General features: G+C 45.2%; 1 protein-coding gene across 11 annotated transcripts in view; it reads left to right on the top strand.

Moving 5' to 3' along the window:
• Positions 1-21,104, top strand: part of LDB2 (LIM domain binding 2) — a 368,516-nt gene extending 347,412 nt beyond the window's left edge. The window contains exons 6-9 of one of the 11 annotated variants that reach the window (XM_048211954.2): positions 10,840-10,963; positions 13,968-14,113; positions 16,684-16,826; positions 19,475-19,728. In XM_048211954.2, coding sequence (XP_048067911.1) covers positions 10,840-10,963; positions 13,968-14,113; positions 16,684-16,788 — 375 coding nt within the window. In that variant the 3' untranslated portion in view covers positions 16,789-16,826; positions 19,475-19,728. Of the gene's footprint in view, positions 1-10,839; positions 10,964-13,967; positions 15,578-16,683; positions 16,827-19,474 lie in introns of those variants that run through there. The other 10 variants (XM_026514481.4, XM_026514483.4, XM_026514479.4 and 7 more) reach the window with 10 other exon arrangements.
• The last annotated feature ends 389 nt before the right edge of the window (positions 21,105-21,493 follow it).

The raw sequence follows: 21,493 nt of genomic DNA, 5'->3' as shown, positions 1-21,493 counted from the left end.
CATCTTTTTAGGTCTCAACTTAAATATCAGTTCTTCTGACAGCCTTTCCTGACAGCCCTTGTCCTTCTCCGTGAGAGTGGCCGGCCCATTAGGGATCTCGTTTTTCACCTGTCTCCCTTCGGGGAAGAGGCTTCAAGGGAGGGAGGCTGTGCCTGCGACGTTCACCACTGCATCCCTGGTACGCAAGGAACTACAGTCACAACGCGCGTGAAGCAAGAGCCAACCTATTTTCTGATGTGTCATCACCTATTTGTTTTTGTCGTCCATTCTGTCATCTTCAGGTAGACAAGCATTCATTCATTCCACAAACATTAGATCCATTGCTGGGTACAAGGTAATAGAACAAATAATAATAATAAAACAATAGGACACAATCCAGCTTTCTAGTTCTTTACGGTCTAGTGGAAGACTGGCAGTGTTATGTGTCCACTTAGCTAAGCTGTTGTCCTCAGTTGCTCGGGCCGCCTGAACACAATACCATTGACTGGGTGGCTTAAACAACAGAAATCTGTTTTCTTATCAGTCTGGTGGCTACCAAGCCCAAGACCCTGGTGCAGTAGGGCTCCCCTCTGGTAAGAGCTCTCTTCCTGGCTTGCAGATGGCCGCCTTCTTGTTGTGTGCTCACTTAGCCGTTCCTCAGTGTGTGCACCTGGAGGAAGAGCTCTCAGGCGTCTCTTCCTCCTCTTACAGGGCCGCCAGGCCATCAGATTATGGTCTCATTTAACCTGAAGTGCCTCCTGAAGGCCCCCTCTCCACATACAGTCCTACTGGGGGTTGGGCTTCTGCGTGAATCTCAGGAGCCACAAGTCATAGCAGCTCTAGTGCCACACATCTCATCAAGTGCCAGTCTGGGTTTCGCCATGCAGGTATTGTGTGCGTGTGTTTATCATCCATAACTAGTTGACTTGACGTCAAACAGATTACTATTCGGTGAACTTCGTTCAAGCAGTTGAAGATTTTAAGAGCAAAACTGAGGTTCCCTGGAGAGGAGGGAAATCTGCCTCAAGACGGAAGCCTTGACTCCTGCCTGAGTTTCCAGCCCACGGAAATTGCATTTCAGACCTGTTGTCCCCTGTGATCATGTGAGCCAATCCCTTAAAATACAAGCACACACTTCCTATTGGTTCTGTTTTCCTAGAGAACCCTAATGCAACAAAGAGACAGTGTCTGCCAGAGGCCACTTAGTAACCCTGATCGACTGGTCCTCACTTTCACTGTCCAACTCATCTGAAAGCCACACCATTTGATCAATAAGAATTTTTAAAATTGGGAAATACAAATCAAAACCACAACGAGGTACCACCTCACGCCAGTCAGAATGGCTAAAATTAACAAGTCAGGAAACAACAGATGGTCTCAAGAACGCAGAGAAAGGGGAAGCCTCTTACACTGTTGGTGGGAATGCAAACAGGTGCAGCCGCCCTGGAAAACAATATGGAGGTTCCTTAAAAATAGAGTGAGCCTATGACCCGGCAATTGCACTATTAGGTATATACCCCAAAGATACAAATGTAGTGATCCGACGGGGCACCTGTACCTCAATGTTTATAGCAGCAATGTCCACAATAGTCAAACTATGGAAAGAGCCCAGATGTCCATTGACAGATGAATGGATAAAGAAGATGTAGTGTGTATATACAATGGAATGTTACACAGCCATCAAAAAATGAAATCTTGACATTTGCAATGATGCGAATGGAACTAGAAGGTATAATGCTAAGCAAAATAAGTCAATCAGAGAAAGACAATTATCATGTGATTTCACTCATATGTGGAATATAAGAAACAAAACAGAGGAGCATAGGGGAAGGGAGGGGAAAATAAAACAAGACGAAATCAGAGAGGGAGACAATCCGTAACAGACTCTTAATCATAGGAAACAAACTGAGGGTTGCTGGAGGAGAGCTAGGTGGGGAAATGGGGTAACTGGGTGATGGGCACTCAGGAGGGCACATGATGTAATGAGCACTGGGTGTTATATATAACTAACTGATGAATCACTGAACTCTACCTCTGAAACTAATACTATACTATATGTTAATTAATTGAATTTAAATTTTTTAAAAAAGAATTTTTAAAATTTACCTGAAATTTACTCATAGTCCTCCAAGTGAGAGACAACACTCGTTTAGATGTTTCTTAATCATTGTGGAGTATTTCTAGGCGGATGTTTTCTCTTTCTTTTGCAAACATTCCAGCTCTGGTGCCATAGACCTTAAAGATGCTGGTAGAACACATGGATGGGTTATCTGAGGTGATGGCCCAGTGGTCAGGAGAAGTTATTTATAGGAAAGACATAGTAACTAAACATTTTAGATGTCCGTTATATTATATATATATATATATATATACATATATATATATATATATATATATATATATATATATATATGGCAGGGAACATCTATATGATTTCAACAAATCGTATAGATCAACATCTTGACAAGTTTCAAAATGTTTTCCATGAAGCCCCTGCCCCCCCCATTTGGTAATACCCCCATCATAATAGACATGCATATGCTAGGACCTAGGTTTATACTTGAAGTGGATTTTCTTGTTTCTCCTAACAACCCGATTAGTTAAATCCTATGGTTATCCTGACTTTCCTGATGGGGAAACTGAAACACCAAGAGATTAATTCATCCAAGATCACTCAGTTATTAAGTAGCTGGGATTTGAACTCAAGCCGAATTTGCATGCTTAACCCCACTACCCATGATGCCCTCTTATACCCAAAGTCCTTCATCTTTTTTATATTGTCTAATTTCTTACAGACCACAATGTCAGTTGAAGTCTATCCAGGGGAACAAACCCCCCACCAGGTAATTTAGTGGAAGAAATTTAATATGACAGATTATGTACAAAGATGTTGGAGCTGGAAAAGCAACCAGAAGAAGAAGAGGCAACCCTAAGATTAGCAACCGCCAATCCAGGATACAAAGGCAGGAGGCATTACTGTCAGGTCACCTGGTAGAAACGGGGACCATAGCGGACCTATGGTGACAACTGTTGGAGAGGCCATCTGAACCAGAGAGGACAAGAAATACCCTCACTTATTTCTTTACCCATGTAGTAGTTTGAATAGTACCCCTCAAAAATTCATGGTCACCTGGAACCTCATGGTGTGAACTTATTTGGAAATCTAATGACCAGGGTCCTTATAAGAAGGGGAGAAGACACAGAGACAGAGGGGAGAAGGCCACGTGAAGATGGAGATTGGAGTGACGTAGTTACAAGACAAGGAACAAGGATATCCAGAGCCAACAGAAGCTAGGAGAGGCAAGGGAGGACTTTACCCTAGAGCCTTTGGAGGAAATGTGGCCCTGCGAACACCTTGATGTCAGACTGCTAGCTTCCAGAACTGAGTTTGTGGCACTTTGTTATGGAAGCCCAGGAAACTAATTCAACCCACTTCCATCCAGTCTCCCCTGGTGCCTCCAACTGGCCAAACCTCTTCCGAAGAAGGTTGGCGAAAGAGCCGGCAAATAGTGTGCAAGGGTCTGTCCTCTGCAATACAGAGCTGGAAGGAAGGGGTGGGTCTAAGAGTGAACAGACAAATAACCAGGGCACTATGGAAAGGGACGCCCGTAGCAAAAGATGTGGTGGAAAAATGCGGTCCGTAGGGTCAGAAGGAAAGAGAATGTACTTCAAGGTTTTGAACTGTCTGTTTGTTGGCCTGACAGGTACAGCAGAAACATTGAGCCTGGCTCGTGCGACGGGGTCTCCGTAGCTCAGGACAACAGCCCCAGCCCTTCTCTCGTGGGGGTGGTCAGAAAAGCAGCCAGTGGTCACATAGAGGAGTCCTTTCTGGGAGCCTTGACATTGAGATCAAGGCACAGATACCGAAATGCACGTGCACGGCCTGCTCGGTCCAGCGGAAGGAAGGATGGTTCCTGAAGTGGCAGCTGCCCCAAGGCAAAGCCAGCTCCTCCACCCCACCGCCCTCCTCTCCCACAGCAGAAGAGGGCTGTGTCTCCAGGGTGGGATGCGATCACTTTCCCCAGTAATCAATTTGCAAAACAATTGAGAAAAGGCAAAGGCTCCCCTGGTTGAATCTTCAGATAAAAAAGAGGATGTTTTGAATTTGACAACCAATCTACCTTTAATCCTATCAGGAAATAAACCCAAATCATAATCTGATGTTTCAGAATTGCATCGCTTCTGAGGGAAAGCATTTCCTTCTCTCTTGTTTTCCGTCCTCTGAGGCAGACTGGGTTTTACTCCTGCGGATGCCTGTTATTCATTCTTATCAGTTTCTCGGTGTGATTATGTATTTATTTTGCTTTGTTTTGTTTTGTGTTTCTTTTAGATTCTGTGTGTCTTTCTATTGTTTTAATGTAAAGTCTCTTTCCGTGAGGTGTTTCTTAATTAGGAGATCCTCCTTCACCTTAGATAAGAGTTAGTTTTTTAATCACCCCCAACACTCTGATACCTTTTTAATTCAGATTCAGCCAGAGGAGTAAGTTATGGGGGGGGGGGGAAGAACTCTGGTTTATGGATTTGAAAATTTTGTATTTATCACTGGATTCTAAAGATGGATTTTTATTAGAGACATTAGCCACTAACATGCAATGTAACTGTTGGCCTAATTACCATCCCTTGGAGTATTATCTAGTGACCCCTTAAGTCTCAAGGAGACCAAATGATTTAGTCCCTAGCTAACCGATCACATCACACATCGATCTCCAGGCTCCGCAGAGAGCCACTGATGCGGCCAGTAGTTATCATCATACCAGTTTCCTTCCTTTGAGCGCTGTTCCAGGCATTGCATTATTTCTATATGTTGTTTCAAACTATCAGAGGTAAGTATCATTATCCCCATTTCACAGATGAAGAGATTCAGAGAGGCTGCAGTTCTTGGCCAAGAACACGCTGTTCGTAAACGGCAGTCTTGGGGTTTGAACCCACATGAATCTGGTTCCAGAGCCTGCACCATTCATCTCTCCGTACAGGTCAAACCGTGCACAGGGAGCAATACAAACACGAGAGCCTAGAACACAGTGCTGCAACCAGGCAGACTTGACTGTGAACTTCTTCCTTGCCCTTCACATGGTTGTAAAACCTTGGCTACATTATATGAATCACTCTAGGTGATTTAATGGCTGTGAGTTTGAGTTTCCTCACCTGTAAAAGTGAGCCAGGACCTGGGGAGGGTTAATGATATAATATATGTCAGGTACATACTCCAGGGACAGGCATAGGTTACATACTCCGTGGTGATTATTAAGTTACGACTCAGCAAATATTTGAGTATGCCTAATACGGTGTTAAATAGAAGGGAGAGAAAAGTGAAATATGGCTTGCTGTAGATAAGATGAAACAAGTCCACAAGAAAGGAATATTCCCAATGCAAATATAAACGATGGGCTGTACCTAGATTAGTAATAAATGCAATAGAAGCAGGGGTCCCTTGCGGTGGGCATGGTCAGAGACAGATGGGGGCTTTGAGCTGGACCTTGGAGGCCATTAACAGTCATATTGGTGAGATTCAAATGTGGTTTGCAGGCCAGTGTCAGACTGTAAACTCTCAGTGATCCACGACAGGACGAGGAAGCTTGCTCTGGAATGTGAATTGACTATAGGTGGTTGAACACATTGTTTAGTTCCTCTGACTTCTTTTTTTTGACATAAGACTTCCTCAGTGCAGGAAGCAGTGAACTAAATTATACTGGGCCTCAAGCTGCTTCTCCTGTCAGAGAAACACAACAAATCGTTTGCAGACCACCTACGTTGAACAGCACCGGTTTAGAACAGAGGTCAGCAACCTTTCTGTGAAAGGCCAGATAGGAAATATTTTCAGGTCTGTGGGCTATGGGAACTCTGTCACCACTATTCAGCTCTGGTGGTATGCCACAAAAGCGGCTACCAACATTACGTAAGCGTGGCCATACTCAGCCCACAGGCCATAGCTTGCCAACCTCTGGTTAAAAGGGCTGGGAGAGAGGGGCGATCTTCTAGGCCAGAAGGACAACATGAGCAAAAGCCTGGCTGGTATTGCAAGAGTAACCCCGGGCAAACCTACACCCGCCGAACAGGCGGCTCGAGCTCAGCGATGTCATCCGTCAGCCGGAAAAGATCGAATCAAAATGTTGGCAGTAGACAGGACCTTGGTTTGGGAGTTAGCCAAATGCCAGCCCCAGGGCATCAGCTTTTTCATAGGCCAGAGCCAACTCTGACAAGCATCACCTGTTTCTGGACCTGGGATTGGGCAAGGAGTTGAGCAAGGAGAATAAGTGTGAACACACAGCTAAGGAGAATCAGATTTCTCCAGGAGAACTGTCAGATGAAAACAAAGCCAAACACAATACTGTCTACATTTGCAAGGCCCTTTGTTACTACGAAAAGTCCCAGGATGAGCTGAGACCTTCCTGCTTGGCCTGGACATATAGTAATTGGGTACACACATGTGCATTTGTGCAAAGCCTCTGCACAGGGGAGGTAATCGGTTATTTAGCACATGGACAAATACATCACCTCTAAGCCCCCAAGACAAGGTTTTATTTGTCTGCTATTAGCAAATGACTCCTTGCTGTAAAGCTGGCCAATCTGTTTATTATCCACCCACCCATCCATCCATCCACCCATCCATCCGTCCATCCATCTTTCATCCACCTATCCTTGTAATCACTCAGCAAGTTGCTGTTGTAATTTCAGGTTTGGGTTCCATACCAAAGGGTCAGTGCTGGGGCCAGAATCCCAGAAAATGAAGTCAGAAGCATAGCAGCATCAAGCTAGCTTACAGCTCTCACGAAACCTGCAGAAAGGTGTACTTGCAGCTTTGCTGGCATGGGCAATAGCTTTCTTTAGGATCCTACACAGACCTGGCAGGGACGACACATTCAGGAGCTTCATACTCAAAATGAGATCTCAGGCCTCGCTAACTCATGCCCTTTCCAGAGTGTTCTAGAATTCCTCCTGGCATACCCCAACACCAGTGCAGGACGAAGCCCAACTAAGTGGCAGCCCTGCATGCAGCTTGCCACAGACATCGCAGAAATGCTGAGGCCTTCCTTGTCAGGCAAAGGGACTGGTCTGCTGAGAACTTCGTAGCAGGCCCAACTCTGCAGATACAGTTGTTCCTTTAAATCAAAAGACTCTGTGTTATTATGCTTAGCTCCATTAATATGCATTTGACTGATGTGTGCATGCCTCTGTGTGTGTGTGTGTGTGTGTGTGTGTGTGTGTGTGTGTGTGTGTGTAGCATGGAGGAAAAGACATGTAGCCTGGTTTATACTTATTACAAACAGGGAACTCTTTACTTAGAGTCAATGGGTGGGGATATAAGAGGATTCATAAACCTCCAGATTTTTTGTACAATCTTTGAAAGAGAGGCTGCGTAGCCTTCACCAGATTCTCAAGGGGGGTCTGAGACCCCAGGGACAGCAGGAATCCTGGCTCCAGAAGGAACTGGCTAGTGACTGCGGGAACCCACTCCCCCAGCCGTCTTCCTGATCTCATTTCAGAACGCCCCAGGCCTTGGCTGTTGCCAAACTGCGCTGGCTCGATGCCTGAGAAGGCAGGCTCTTGTCTGAGTTAGTTCTGCCACCTACAGCACACAGCCCAGCAAAGCCAGCACGCCCCGCAGCAGCTCCTGTGCACACCCGATTCCAGGGGAAAGCTGCCTCTCCAGCCTGGGAACCCTCCTCTGGAAGAAAAATGACTTTGGGGATTCCTGATTAGTATTCAGAGCCAGGAACTCCTTTGGGGTGGGTTACAGCAATGGGAAGATATTTTTACATTAAAGGGGAAGGGATACATTCTGAGAATTAGCACCTGAAAAAAGGGCTGCCCAAAACCCAGGGAGGAAAGCCCTCCCCACCCCACCCCCAAGAAAGAAGTAGATAATGAGCTCACAGGTTCTCACGAAAAATGCAGCTGACCTGTGTGCTGGTATATTCGATGCCCACTGCACTTCCGGGGCCACAGAGGTCACTTCTGCCATCCAATTTGTCACGTAATGAAAATACTTGCTTCATAAACATGTGATTCCCAAAGATGCTTGATGTGTAAACCAGAGTCGTTTTCTTAATATGCTTAAATCACTCTGAAGGGGGCTGTGTACTCACTGAGGACAGAGATTATGTTGTCCTCCTCATTATGTCCCCGGCACCAAAGCAGAGTGCCTGACACTTAGGAAGAAGCTCTATAAATGCTTGTTGATTTAAAGTCATAGAAATGTCACTTGTTTCACAATCTGTGCTGTTTTTGCTAATATAGAAACATAATATCTACTGTTCGTTGAATTCTGATGTGTCAGACATGTTGTCTCAAATTCTCACAACGATGTGCAAGATAGGTATTGTCTTACAGGTGAAACTGAGACCCAGCACTCTTAAGGGGCTCCGCCAAGGATGCACACCTAGTGACAGAGTTAAAATCCACACCTAGACCTCTTGGTTTCTAAGCCCATGCTTGCTCTACTCCATCCATGTATTTTATATGCACGGTAAGCCCATTTCTCAAAAATGGGGAATGGGCCAAAGGAAATGGTTGAAAACCTAACTTTGTTATTTTAATTTCAAAAACAAAAACAAACAAACAAACAAAAGTTTTTCTACTCCTTAGAATTTCCCTGAAACCTTTACTGACTAACCTGGTTTAACAAGAGGCAAACATCTTCTGACCCTGTCTGAATCCAGCAGTGGTTCTCCTTTGGTGCATAATCCACTCTTGTCTCTGTTTGTGGAGATGACTGTGAATCCCTCCCTCTGCTTGGACTGGTGAGCATCAGGGGCTGGGGCAGACCTGAGGCTGCCTACAGCGGGCACAGACTTCGATTTCCAGTGAGGAATTCTTGAGGAATATACACACCCAGTCTTCACGGTGTGGGAATGAGGAGTGAACTGCACAAGACTTCCCTCTCTTTCGTGGGATCTTCCTTACCAACGTTTTAAGTTTCAGCAAGGATTCCAAAGTAAGCAAGAAGAGAGTCAAGACTGAAGATACCCCATAACTAACCCCGATCTCATTACCTGACAGCCTGATTCACTAGGGTTGAGTGGCTTTGTCTCTTTGGCTCGCATTGTACTTGTGTCATTCAGGCTTCGAACTCTTGCTCTTTTCTTCCTGAGAAACTGCAGTGGGAAAGAGATTACAGTTGTCCTGTCAATGGAGTTAGTGGTTTGGGCCAAATTTAGATCATCGATAGGTAAAAAGAGCAGAGAAATTTTTCTAGATGAAGGTATTCTTGATTATCATGCCTAGGCTTGAGAAGAGAGGAAGAGCATGGGCAAGTGGGGTTAAATGAGAAAAAAGTGGAATTCAAACTGGAAACCATGGGGAATTGGCACGTCTTGCTGCCCTGCATATGTAAGACAGCAGACCTCAAACTTCAGTAGAATGTATCAGAATTAGACAGGAGCATGCTTTCCAACAGGCAGATTCAGGACCCTAGCTCCAGACCCAGTGAAACAGAAGGAGAACAGCCTGGAAGTCTGTATTTTTAATAATCAAATCATTTGGTTCTGATGGAAGTATTCCTTAGACCATACTTTCAGGAACATTGGCATGGAAAGATCTTCTGGTCTTTATAAGGACACCTTAAATGCATCCATTCACTCGAGCCAAAGCTAAGAAAGCAGAGAAAAAAGGCACAGTCTGGGCATTCAAAGAGTTCAAGTTCAAGTAGAAAAGAGACTTGGAAGCAGAGGGTTACAATGCATGGAGGAGTGAGTTCATAGAGCAGAAAGGGTTGGGTGCCACGGGAGAACCGTAGGGAGGCACCCAGTTCAGCCTGCATAGGGAGAGGTGCACAACCTGGAGAGGAAGGTGAAAGAGAAGAAGAAGCCTTGTCTTCAAGGATGAGTGGGCATTAGCCAAGAAGAGGGGAGGGAAGAATTCCAAGGAAAGGGAATCCATTGGACAAAAAGCAGCATGTCCTCTGTGTAATGACAGAAGGGAAGGGAGTGGTAAGAAAGATGGGCGATGAAGCCACATCTGCCTTCTATAATGAAATGCTGTTTTTCCACATGGAAGGGTGCTTTGCCAATATGTGTACGGCTGTGTTGTGGTCTTTGTCTTCTTAGATAGAACACTCTCAGTGCAGCAGTAGTCTGATGAGCTTCCAACTGAGAAGGAATTCAGAAAAGTTCAAGGCAATCCTAAATGGATTTACCTTCTTGTTTCATTCATTAATCTTTGTCATCAGATGTCTTGGACCAAAGTAAATCCGAAAAATCGAACCAAAGGAGGGAAGAAAGCAACCGTGTACAGAGCCACAGAGAAATCTCCCACTCTGAACTGATGTCGGCATATGTTCCTGACATTATCATTATGTGTAAAATACAAATGAGTACATGAATAAAAATAAAATAGTGCTCATCGTGGGCCTTGATAAGAATTAGGATCAAAAAAGTACTTGTAGTTGCCACTTTGTTCTCCTCAGTTTAAAAGATGGCTTTCACTGCCACGTGATCTACGTAAACCAGCATTGTAACTCGCAGTGTGAGGTTGTACAAACAGGAGCAACAGCAGAAAGCAGAGTAGAAATCAGAGCATGCTGTGCGCCATGGAAGAGGGCTTTTTTCTTTAACCAGAGAGAATCATTTGAATTCAGAATAGAGCTCCATATATCCGCCCAACAGTTTGTACGGATGTGTGCGTGTGTGTGTGTAAATCACATTCAGCTATAATATGGTATTATAAATAATAGTAAATTAGGTGGGCATTATCAAGTGTTGGTAATATTTCTTTTCCTCCAAACTTGCACAGAGAAAATCAAAACCAGGGAAGAAAAGAAAAGTACCTTTGAGCTTTCTAATTGTTTCCAGCTGTTAACATTATTTATTGCAAATAATATTATCAAGTAGTGAGACACCGGTGTCTTTGAACTTTTCGCAGTTGTGTGTAATACTGGAGCCAATGCAGGAACTGATGTCGAGACATAAAACTTACAACCTCAGTCCACGAGACTGCCTGAAGACCTGCTTATTTCAGAAGTGGCAGCGGATGGTGGCACCCCCAGGTACGAGCTCGTTCTCCGCTCTTGTTCTAAATGCATTTGCTGAGGCCTCTTTTGGGGATGAAGTGATGTTAAAAGGAAGGAAGGAATCATAAATTTGTCAGGAAGAGTAGTTTCTTACGGATATTTGGACTTGGGGATGTTGAATTTGTGAAGTACAAGCATCCTTAGGAATCATCTACAGTCTCAGCAACTGAAACCCAAAAGTCAATTGATTTATTTGATGTTAGATCATTGGCAAAGCCAAAATCAGAAGCAAGGTTTCCTGTCTCCCAGTCCAGTTGCTGTTCCACTGGACAAGACTGGTGTCTTCTCATGGTCCATTGTTAGTTTGCTTGGTTTTTTTTGGGGGGGGGGTTGTATGCTTTTTTCGTTGTTGTTGAGAATGATAGAAATTATGGGAAGGAAAGGAGGGAAGGAGGGAGGATGGAAGGGGAAAAGGAAAGAAGGAAATAAATAAATAAATAAATAAATAAATAAATAAATAAATAAATAAATTTGCTCCCTTTTTAAAGATAGATCTAATATCAAAGGGTACTCTGATCATGAAGAGAATACATAAAAGATTCCATTTTCCTCACTTCCTTAGAAGGCAGTTTAGATACTATAGTCTCCTGCTGGGGCTCTGAAATTACTGCTTCCAGTCATCATTAATTGTCGTTCTATCTAATACATTTTTACTCCCAGGCGTGTGTCGAGCCTCATTGATCATAAAAGCAAAACGTATCCATTCGCTAAAAATTATTTTTATAAAGAGTAATTATTAACACGAAGCACATAGCTTTCTGAATCACAAAATAGAATGGTCACCTTCCACTGGTAATGGGCCAGGCATTTTATGTGAAATGAATATAGTAGATTTAACCAAGTACATATTTAGAAATCTGAGAAAACGAGCATCATTTTACATGGAATAGTTATATCCCTGTCTTAGAAGAATTTTAGACATTTGGAACATTATTTTTTAAATCTATTGAATGTGCTTAGATTATTTTCTCTTTCAATATCAATAAGGCTTTATGGGAAAGATATTTCACTCAATAAATGCTTTGAGAACCTATTTTTTCCAACATATGCATATATAATATGCATATATAAATTATATATTATTTACTAACTCAATCATTCATTCAGTAGTTATTGATCGAACCCCTACTAGGTGCCAGGCTCTGTTCCAGTCACTAGGGGTACAGCACCAAATAAAACAGTCAGAAATCCCAGCCCTCCCAGACCTCCCATTCTCTTTCTGAATCCTCACAATAACCTTATGAGGTATTTAATGTTACTTCCATTTTAAATATACAGGGCCTGAGATTTAAGTAGTAATTTGCCAAAGACGGTCTCATAGCTGATCAGTGAAAGAGGTCTGTGTCACAATAGGTGTTTGCATCTCCAGAGTTCATGACTCTATTACCTCAACTACCTGCTGCCAATGGGAGTAATCCAGAGTATGCGATTTAGGTATATTCCCCCAAATTTCACAAAGGGAGTACAGATACAAATTTCACAAAGGGAGTACAGATACAAAAGAAAAAAAGTAGCCGATTTTAATTCTTGAGGTAAAGAAAGAAGATGTTTGTTAGGGGAACCGAGGATTTGCTTGACTTTGAATGTGTCACTCAACTCTTTTCTGGCACCAGGGGCTGAAACAATCCTATTTCCTGTTTCCCCAACCTCAGGACAAGCGCCCATAGCTCTCTGTGGATAGACATGCTAGGCCCTTTGATGAAAATCTTTGAACATAAGAGACAAAATATTCATGAAAGAAAAAAAATGGCATATAAATAGGAACACAATCCCCTTCTTCCTCAAAAGTCAGGGATAATTTGGTGGACTATGGGGTCTTTGAAATGAGCCTTAAAGGAGATCCTGCCCATCGCCCATCAGAAGCAGCATAGGTATTTTAAGAAAACGCCATAAGGCCCTCTCACTTGGTTCCAGTATGGCCCTAGCTCACTGTCTCTCCATCAGAGTTGGGTCAAGACTAGGGTTAGCAAAAAGGATGCTCTTACATACCATTTTCGACTGAGTAACTGCCTGGAAAAAGTTTAAGATTTCTCATTTACAAAGCACAGATTAGTACAGTATCTAATGAATAGAGTTGTTATGAATATAAGATAGTCATGACATAGAAACCATGAAGAACATGAAAACAGTCGGTAACACTCACTACGAGATATATAAATAAATATTCATCTGACCCACTTCACCACGGATCCCTGTGCTTCCAAGAAGACGTTACCCATTCAGCTGGGGCAAAATATTTTCCTCTGTTTCTAAACAGGACTTTCTTGAAAAGACCAAGTTCCCCTTCATGAATATGCTGGCCATGGCACATTAAGACATTTTCCCGCCAGGAACGTTGAAATTAGTAGCATTCTCTAAACACTGGGCTCCCAACCATGCAGCCTGAGAACCATACAGAGCTTGGGACCCCGTGGCTGACAGAACTCATGCTTCCTCCTCTTCGCACTTGAGCACCTCCAGGCGTGATATGCGAGTACACGTGTCCAGGGGTCAAGCCCGCAGACACGGCTACTACACGGGTTCACCCCCTTAGCTTGGTTGCATCCTTTCTCTCATACCTCAGAGGCCCCCTCCCTGCCCCCCAAGGGAATCCAGGGCCCTGCTTTCGCTCTAAAGAAACGACAGTCCGGAGAAAAATGTATTCCTCAATTTTGTAATGGTAATCATATTTTTACCTCAACTGTAAAAGTGGTATTTGTGGCTGGCCCTTAAAATATATTAATAGATTCCAGACACACATATAACATCAGCAAAACACAACGAAACACAAATCATTCTATCTAGATGCCAAAGAAGAGGGTTGAGCACATTTTGTGCTAAAAATAGAACAACCGCTTCCTCCCTTTACTTTGTGTAAAGTTAAAAGAAATGGAAACAATTTAGAGTCTAGTTTTTTCAATTCCCAAGCGCAGCCTCTTGGGAGGGCGGTATTCTGACCGTCGCCCCGGAACTGATCCTCCGTCCATTTTCCACTGTGCAGCAGAACCCACAAGGCAGCCGACAACCAAACGGAGAAAAAGGAAAAACTCCACCAGCAGCACTTCCAACAGCAGTGCCGGGAACAACGCCAACAGCACCGGCAGCAAGAAGAAGACGCCAGCCGCCAACCTGAGTCTGTCCAGTCAGGTACCTGTAAGTCTCGCTTTCCTTTTAGGCCTGAAATCCTGCCTTTGCCTGTCTTCCACCTGCAGGGGCCCACGTGAAAGCCTCCTTGAGCTGCCAACGCGTTCCGGGCAGGTTGGGGGCGGGGGCGGGGGAGGGCAAGGCCAGGGCAGGGGAGGGCAAGAATGGGAGGGAGGAGCTCTGCCATGGAAACCTTCCCTTGCAACCTGGGAATTAGAAAGGAATATTAAGAGTCTGTGCTGCGTAGGGACCTGAATTAAAAAGCCGTCAGAGTCACAGACAGGAGATATGTCACTTAAGGTTTAATTAAAATATCACTTAGCAGCAATGCCTGGTGGCATAGAAGGGGCTCTCGGCACCATCGCTGGAGACCCTGTGCTCCACTGGAAACTAGCTCCCGGCGTTCAGGCTCCATATTGTAATTGGATTGGGCCTTCCCAACATGGGTGTCCCTTCGTATTTTAAGACTCAGGTAATTAACTCCCAGCCACTCAAAATGCAGCTCAGTGGATTCCACTTTACCCATTTCATGAGCTCAGGGGGAGGGTCGGCCCCTGGTTTGGTCTCAGCTCTCTTGACCTCTTGACCCTTTCTTTCATTTCTGGGTCTTGACAAAGGAAATGGGCCACTGCGAAGGGGGCTTCTTTGAACTCCAAGGCTGACAGCTGACGGTTGTCCCCAAAGAGTGTACACCGTGTGGGCCCTTTCTTCATCTTCTTCATCTCCTATTACTTTTATTTTCAAGTCCTGTCCTGTCTGTCCAATTCCTTCCTGACTCCAAATCCCTCAGCCCAGTGTCAAACCATTTATCGCTTTTAAATTCTCATGCTCCTCTAAGCATTTCTTGTCCCTTGTCTCCTCCACAATTACTCGCGGGAGCTCCTTCTCTGCTGCCCTAGTCACACCACCCCGTCACCAGGCGTTTGACCGTCTTTGAGCCCCGACAATTTCGTGGTGCTTCATGGACATCCTCTAGACACCATGTCTTGGGAAATGTGCTCGATTTCTTGTTACTTCCCTCAACCGAAGCAATTTGACCTTTTCCCTCTTTCTCACCATTTTCCCCCCTTGATCTGTCGTCCTCACATCTCCCCCCATGTGAGAGTGGACCCTTCTTTCATGGGGCTTCTCCACTTACTTCTAAATGTGTCTTTCAACCTGTCCCCGACCTACTTTTACCCACTTTCCATCGGTTCGTTTTCTTTGGCTAAAACCAACGCCATCAGTACCTGAGAATCCCCAGGGCCACTGGGACTCTTCTCCTGTCTTCCATAGACAGAGGGTATGGTTTTCATCCTCACTGCACAAGAAAGAAAGGGTCATGGAGAGAGTGGCCAGCCTGTGGGGAAGTTACCATTTTAGTTTTAAGACTGCTAGGAATTATAGTCTTTAAATTATGCCAGACTCACCTCTGTTTTCTGAACTGGGCTAAAGAATCAGGAAAAAAAAAAAATCAAAGAAGAAAAACAGAGTCTTTTTATTAAGGTACCAATAAGTTAGGCCCACTCCTGGTTAAGTTGGAAATGCATAGAGAAAATGGCCTGGTATAAATAAATCAACCCAGAATTGCTCACAAGTAGCCCATTATTCATCTACTCCTGGAGTTTTAGAAACTACCATTTGTTAGTTTCCCCTAGCAAATGAGAGAGCATTCCAGAGAATTCTGGAACTGTGACATCACTACTTAAAGGCACAGGGGCTGCAAGAATTCAGCGCAGTTCAACAAATGTTTTCTGAGCTCCTACTACGTGCCCCCCACTATACCAAGAGTAAACAGACAAACGACAACAAAAACCCAGGCCTCGTCGTTGAAGAGCTCAGTGTCTACTCGAGGGATGGCCAGGAGGTTTCCTCTCTCCTGCCACCCCAGTCTCCTGGTGTCAGCTAACAGGGTCTAGCACTGAGTAGGATTTTGAGGCCCAGACTGGGTTTGGCGGGCCGTCCATCAGTGAGGTCAGCCTCAGGTGTAGAAGAGGGAGTGGCGTACGCGTCATGCATTTTGGCGCACCTGGCCTCATTGGAAGCATTTCCACTTCATTTTAAAGGGCACGTAGTGTGTTCTGCTCCCTGATGCTCCTTTCCTCCCCCCCACCAACTGCATCTTAGTGGAGGATCCCTGTGTCGAGAGGGTTCTTAGTGAACGGACATCCTTTGGACTCGGTGAGAACAAGACACCGTTAGAAAGTGAGAGCAGAATTTCAGCACCATCCCCACACCACGCAATTAAAAGAGGTTTTCATCGAGTAAAACTTACAGGGGGCCAAGAGGGGCAGCGAAAGGCAACCAGGTTAGGAAAAACGTGCACATTTCTGTTGGATGGACATTAAATGATAAGCATCGTCTGGCTTGTAGTGACCACATCTTTTAACCCTGTGTACTGAATGACCGACCCGATTTTACTGTTAAAATAGAGCGTGATCTGCAATCCTGGCTGCCTCGTTCACAGGCATGACCAGCTTTTATGTGCCACCGTGACCACAGCTGTGGTCCGCCTAGCTGCCATGGCAGCGACGTGTGCGTCTGGCGAGGGCTAGGGTTTAATCCTTGGATTCTGCTTCTCACTCCATGAGCAGGGGCTAGGAGCGATCCCGAACTGCAGCCTCAACCCTGGGAGGGATGGAGACCTGTGTCATTCAACAGCAGTGACCCCTTCTGGCCAATTTAAGGAGAAGCATTGAGGGGCCCTGAAAGGAGTCACTTCCAGTCCTCCTCAGAGGTTGGTGGTCCTTGCACGGGGGATTAGTGAGAAGATGTGACATGGGCAAGAGCTGGTGGCACCTCCAGGCCTCCGGCGAGGAGCAGAGGTCTGCCTCATGGGGAGTCAAGGGCATCTGGGTTACTCTCCGACACACCAGCCCTGCCTCCTTGGGACACACGAGATAGCAGACATGGGAAGGAAATGCACCTCTCATTACTGATGTTGAATGTTGGGGGGATTTTTAAAGATGTGGGGGTGGGGCAGATGGAGCCAACGTCCACTAGTGAGAGGCAGCCCAGAAGGTGCTCTATGTCTCTGTCCATTTTGTGTGAGGCTTACAAATCGAGACCGCCTGAGCAGAGAACCCTCGTCTCGTCTGCAGGTCCAGTAGGGCCAGGCGGAGCCCTGTGCATACTTGTGTAAGCGGCCTCAAGTACCTATGTGCACAAGGAGCCCTCAGCACACATCTCTTTCATAGTTTGCCGTCTATCGATCACTCACACGCCTACACACAGGATTATGTATCCAGCTAAGGATTTTCTTTCCTAATCAGAAAGGCAAATGTGGCATCTCTCTGAAATTTAGGATGCCGACAAGGATCTATGCCTGGGTACCTTTTCCAGCTGTTCAAACACTACGAGCCAATATCAGCCCCTTTTGGAGTGATTCAAATCACTATTACCATAGTACTTTAATGAATGACCATTATTTTTCTGATGTGATGAAGGCACCTGGAGTGTTGAGGACCTTTTCCTAATGTCACGCTTAAGCTGCCTTCTGATTTTTCTCCTCTGTTTCCAAATTATGCTTCCTCCCTACACTGTCCCAGCCTCTCTCGATGACCTTGGACTCACAATACTAACACAGACCCACGTGGTCGGTCCCTATGCCCTTCTCCTGTCTTGTGACACCTCACGCATGTGTTTTCCAACCCTTCCAAAATGTGCTGCGCATAAGTCATGAAATGAGATTAACCCACGTCATCCTCTCCCCAATCTTGCCCTATTCTTTCCCCCTACCTTTGTTCCGCGTCATAAGCACTGTCTCCCGATTGCCTGTAATCAAGCGGCACTTTTTTGTCCAGGACACCCCCAGTGGGCAGTGCAGCTAACCCGATAACATCCCCTCCTCTCTGGAGAGCCCATTTCATCTCCGGTCCTGTCCGTATTCTTGCCAATCAGAGTCTCTGTCTATGTGGTACCTCGCCTCGGCCCCATGTCAGTGTCACGTCTGGCTCTTCGCTGCATAATCGATGCGTTCTTTGAAGCACACTGCTGATTTCCCCGCCAGCACCTGTATCACTGAGTTTACCCAATTCATATTGGAGGCATTTACTTCACCTGGGACAGAGCTCTTTAAAATCATGTTTGTCAGCTCACAAGGGTGATTAGTCCGGAAACACGGTTTGGAAATCCACGGATGATCTCCCCCTAATTCTCGGGGAATCAATCAATCAATCAGGGTTTTCCATTCCAAAATCGACCAGGCGGCCATTAAGGGTTCTCTTCAATCAGCACCTCAGATTTCTAGAAGGAAACTGGAGGGCCCACTGGACCTTCTCCTGACCAAAGGCAGTATTCTACTATACTGTCCCAGGAAAGCCTCTCTTGCTCCCAGTGAAGACAGTTTTTGCCCCATAACCAAGGCATTTTGTCCAATTAGCCTCCCTGTCAGGAAACACACCCTTCCATGTCCAAAAGCAGCGGGCTCAGCCCTGCTTCTTCCAGCAGAGGCAGAAGCCGACAGCACTGGGCACTCTCCGGGAGTCACTGCACTTTTAAGTAGACTATAGCTCACAGCCCGCCCAGCAGTATCACCTGACAGGTGTCCTGTCCCATGCCCAGGTCACCCAACAACCCCAGACGGCCCCCTTTGAACAAAGAGGCCGGAGCTGTGCCCTATGTATGTGTCCTTCTCCCCCGTCCCCGTGCCGCTGCAGCAGTGGCCTCCACGATGCTCCTGGCTACAGTAGGTGGCTTCCTTGTTTGCATGGAAGGACAATTTGTACTTAAAGGAGTGATTAGATGGATTCTTCTTGCACGCTTCCATTTCTGATGACTACCAGCTTCATCAATGTAATTATAATTAGTGCTCTTCATCTTCCTTTTATGGTACCAGCTGGACAGACTGGTTCTCTTTACTGCCCAGATTGGTGGCAGGGTTGCCTGTGTGGGGATAGGTGACACGCACCATGAAATAACAGATGGTAAATTCAGGGCTTGTTGGCAATCAGCAAGTTTTTGCTAATGACTTAATTAGCTATGCAAATTGTCAAATCAGTGTGAACATTGTTTTTATCGAAAACTTTACCTAAATTAATTACCATAATTAAGTAGCAGAATGTCAAGGATATTGGCTGCATAAAAGGGCCTGGCTGAGTAGAAAAAAGAGAGATTCTGTCTTCAATTAAAATGTATACCGTCCTTGGGACAGAGAGAATGCCATTTGGAATGAGTTGCGTGAATACCGTGGAACTGCATCCTTCCCACGTTGGCTGCTAGTTTCCAAAGCCATTCAGAGGCCCCAAATAAAAAGTGGCGGAGTTTTGGAGGTATTGGAAAGCACCCAGCAGAAGGTTCCACAACCCTCTCTAAAGTCCCCAATGTCGGCAAGTTAAAAGCGTGGATTTTTTTAATTTTGAAAAATCCATTTTTTTATTTCTGCAGATTGCTAGCATTGCTCGTTCTCCGGTGTCAGGCTGCGCACTAAGGACATAAACTCGCGTGGTTGTTCCACGTCAGGAGGCAATGTTTATTTCCTCTAGAAATCAAATATGCGTCTCGGCCCCCCGACTTTGAGACTTGGCCCCGGGGCACAGTACACGAGTGTGTCTGTCCTAGATCCCTCCAGCTCCTCCCGCTAGTGTTTTAAGCTGAGCTTCTCTGTCCCAAGGTTTCCCTGTAATAATGTCAGCTGCTGTTCACAGGATGTGATGGTGGTAGGAGAGCCAACTCTGATGGGAGGTGAGTTTGGGGACGAGGACGAAAGGCTAATCACTAGATTAGAAAACACGCAATATGACGCGGCCAACGGCGTGGACGACGAGGAAGACTTCAACAGCCCCCCCGCCTTGGGAAACAGCAGCCCGTGGAGCAGTAAACCCCCCGCCGCTCAAGAGACCAAATCAGAAAACGCCCCGCCCCAGGCTCCCCAGTGAGACTGACCCGCACCTGCACCCACCGTCAGTAGGCCGTGGGGTACACCCACGCTTGCAGATGCTTGCTTACGAGAGAGGAAGGAGGAGAGAAATAAAAACTTTTCCACGCAAATACCTGTTTCTAAACCACAATGATCTGAGTTTGAGTTTCTTTCTTTTTTTTCCTTTTTGAATTGAGAGGATTATTCCAGTAAACTTACATGACCCTTCCCTGGAGGCCTTCGCAGGTAACACAGATACTGGCACTGATCGTAATTAAAACCAGAGCGAACGCTAGCGCTTCTCCTGGCTCGGTGTTAACCACATGTTTCTTAATTACACTCCTCCCCCCCCCACCCCCGCCCCCGCCGCCCCAACCCAACGAAGGCCATATTGTCAATACGCCCTCAGTGCTCAGGGTCTCATTATATGCCGACCCTAACTACAGATGACTTTTTAATATTGTAAAATATTTTCTGCTTTTTGACTTGCATCTGAGAGTTTCTTGTTTCAGTAAAAAAAGAAAAGAAAAAAAATCAGCTTTTGGACAGTAATTTAAGTGTATCCTTATTATTATTATTTTTTCTTCACCTTTTCTTTCATTGGGTAACAGCTAAGAGGGCCTAGTGGGGTAATTTATGGGTGAGCTAATGTCAATCGGTTCTCCAACCCGAGTTGGTTCAATTGAGCCCAAGTGCTGAAACAAGAAATGTCTTTTTGTCATCGAAGACATGGAGGTGGATTTTTATGTAAAGAAAGACACCTACCTGGCCCGTTGAGAACTGATGCGTTTGTAAAATTGCTGTTGATCCAAATCTTTTCAAGCCATGTAATCCATTAATTTTGTGGGCAGTTTAATAAATCTGAAACTTTTTTGTGTTTTTTATTGTATCTGAGTTGACTGTTGTTTCTTTTCATAGTATATTTCTTGTATAATATTTTGTAAAGCCCTCCCTTGGTCCTTTTATGGGGATTTTTCTTTTGGGGCAATTCCAGTGTATTTATGTGAAACTTTATAAGAGAACTAATTTTTCCATTTGCATATTAATATGTTCTTCCACACATGTAAAGACACAGTGGCTCCGTGTGTTATAAAACAGCTGTATTTTATGTATGCTTTACTGATAAGTGTGCCAATAATAAACTGTGTTAATGACCAAGGCAAGTGGGTCTGGCTGTTTGTGAGCACGGGCGGAGAAATCTGCCCACAATTATGAGAGGTCTGGAGCTTGGATTCAGCGCCCAGCCTACCATATGGAGTGGACTTGTGAAAGCCGTGCTATCCTTTGTAAAACCTGATTCCTTTCCCTACTCACTGCAGTTCACTTGGGCAGATGTGGGAGTGTCTGCTCTGAGCAAGGAAGATCTAGCTTGTGCTTCCAGAGCTTGGCAAGTGGAAGAGCATAGCTTCCACTCGCTGAGAGTTTGCTCTACACCAACCAACCCTACTTAAGGTCCATGGCTATTGTATTAAGTGTCAGGTGATTTTAATTTGTCATCTTGGCAAATTCTGGAAAGGGGAATTTGAAAAAGAGAAGCTAAGGGAGGC

The sequence above is a fragment of the Ursus arctos genome, unplaced genomic scaffold, assembly GCF_023065955.2.
Source record: "Ursus arctos isolate Adak ecotype North America unplaced genomic scaffold, UrsArc2.0 scaffold_9, whole genome shotgun sequence".
Lineage (NCBI taxonomy): Eukaryota > Metazoa > Chordata > Mammalia > Carnivora > Ursidae > Ursus > Ursus arctos.
Note: the sequence above shows the minus strand (reverse complement) of the source record. Positions and strands in the feature narration are given on the sequence as shown.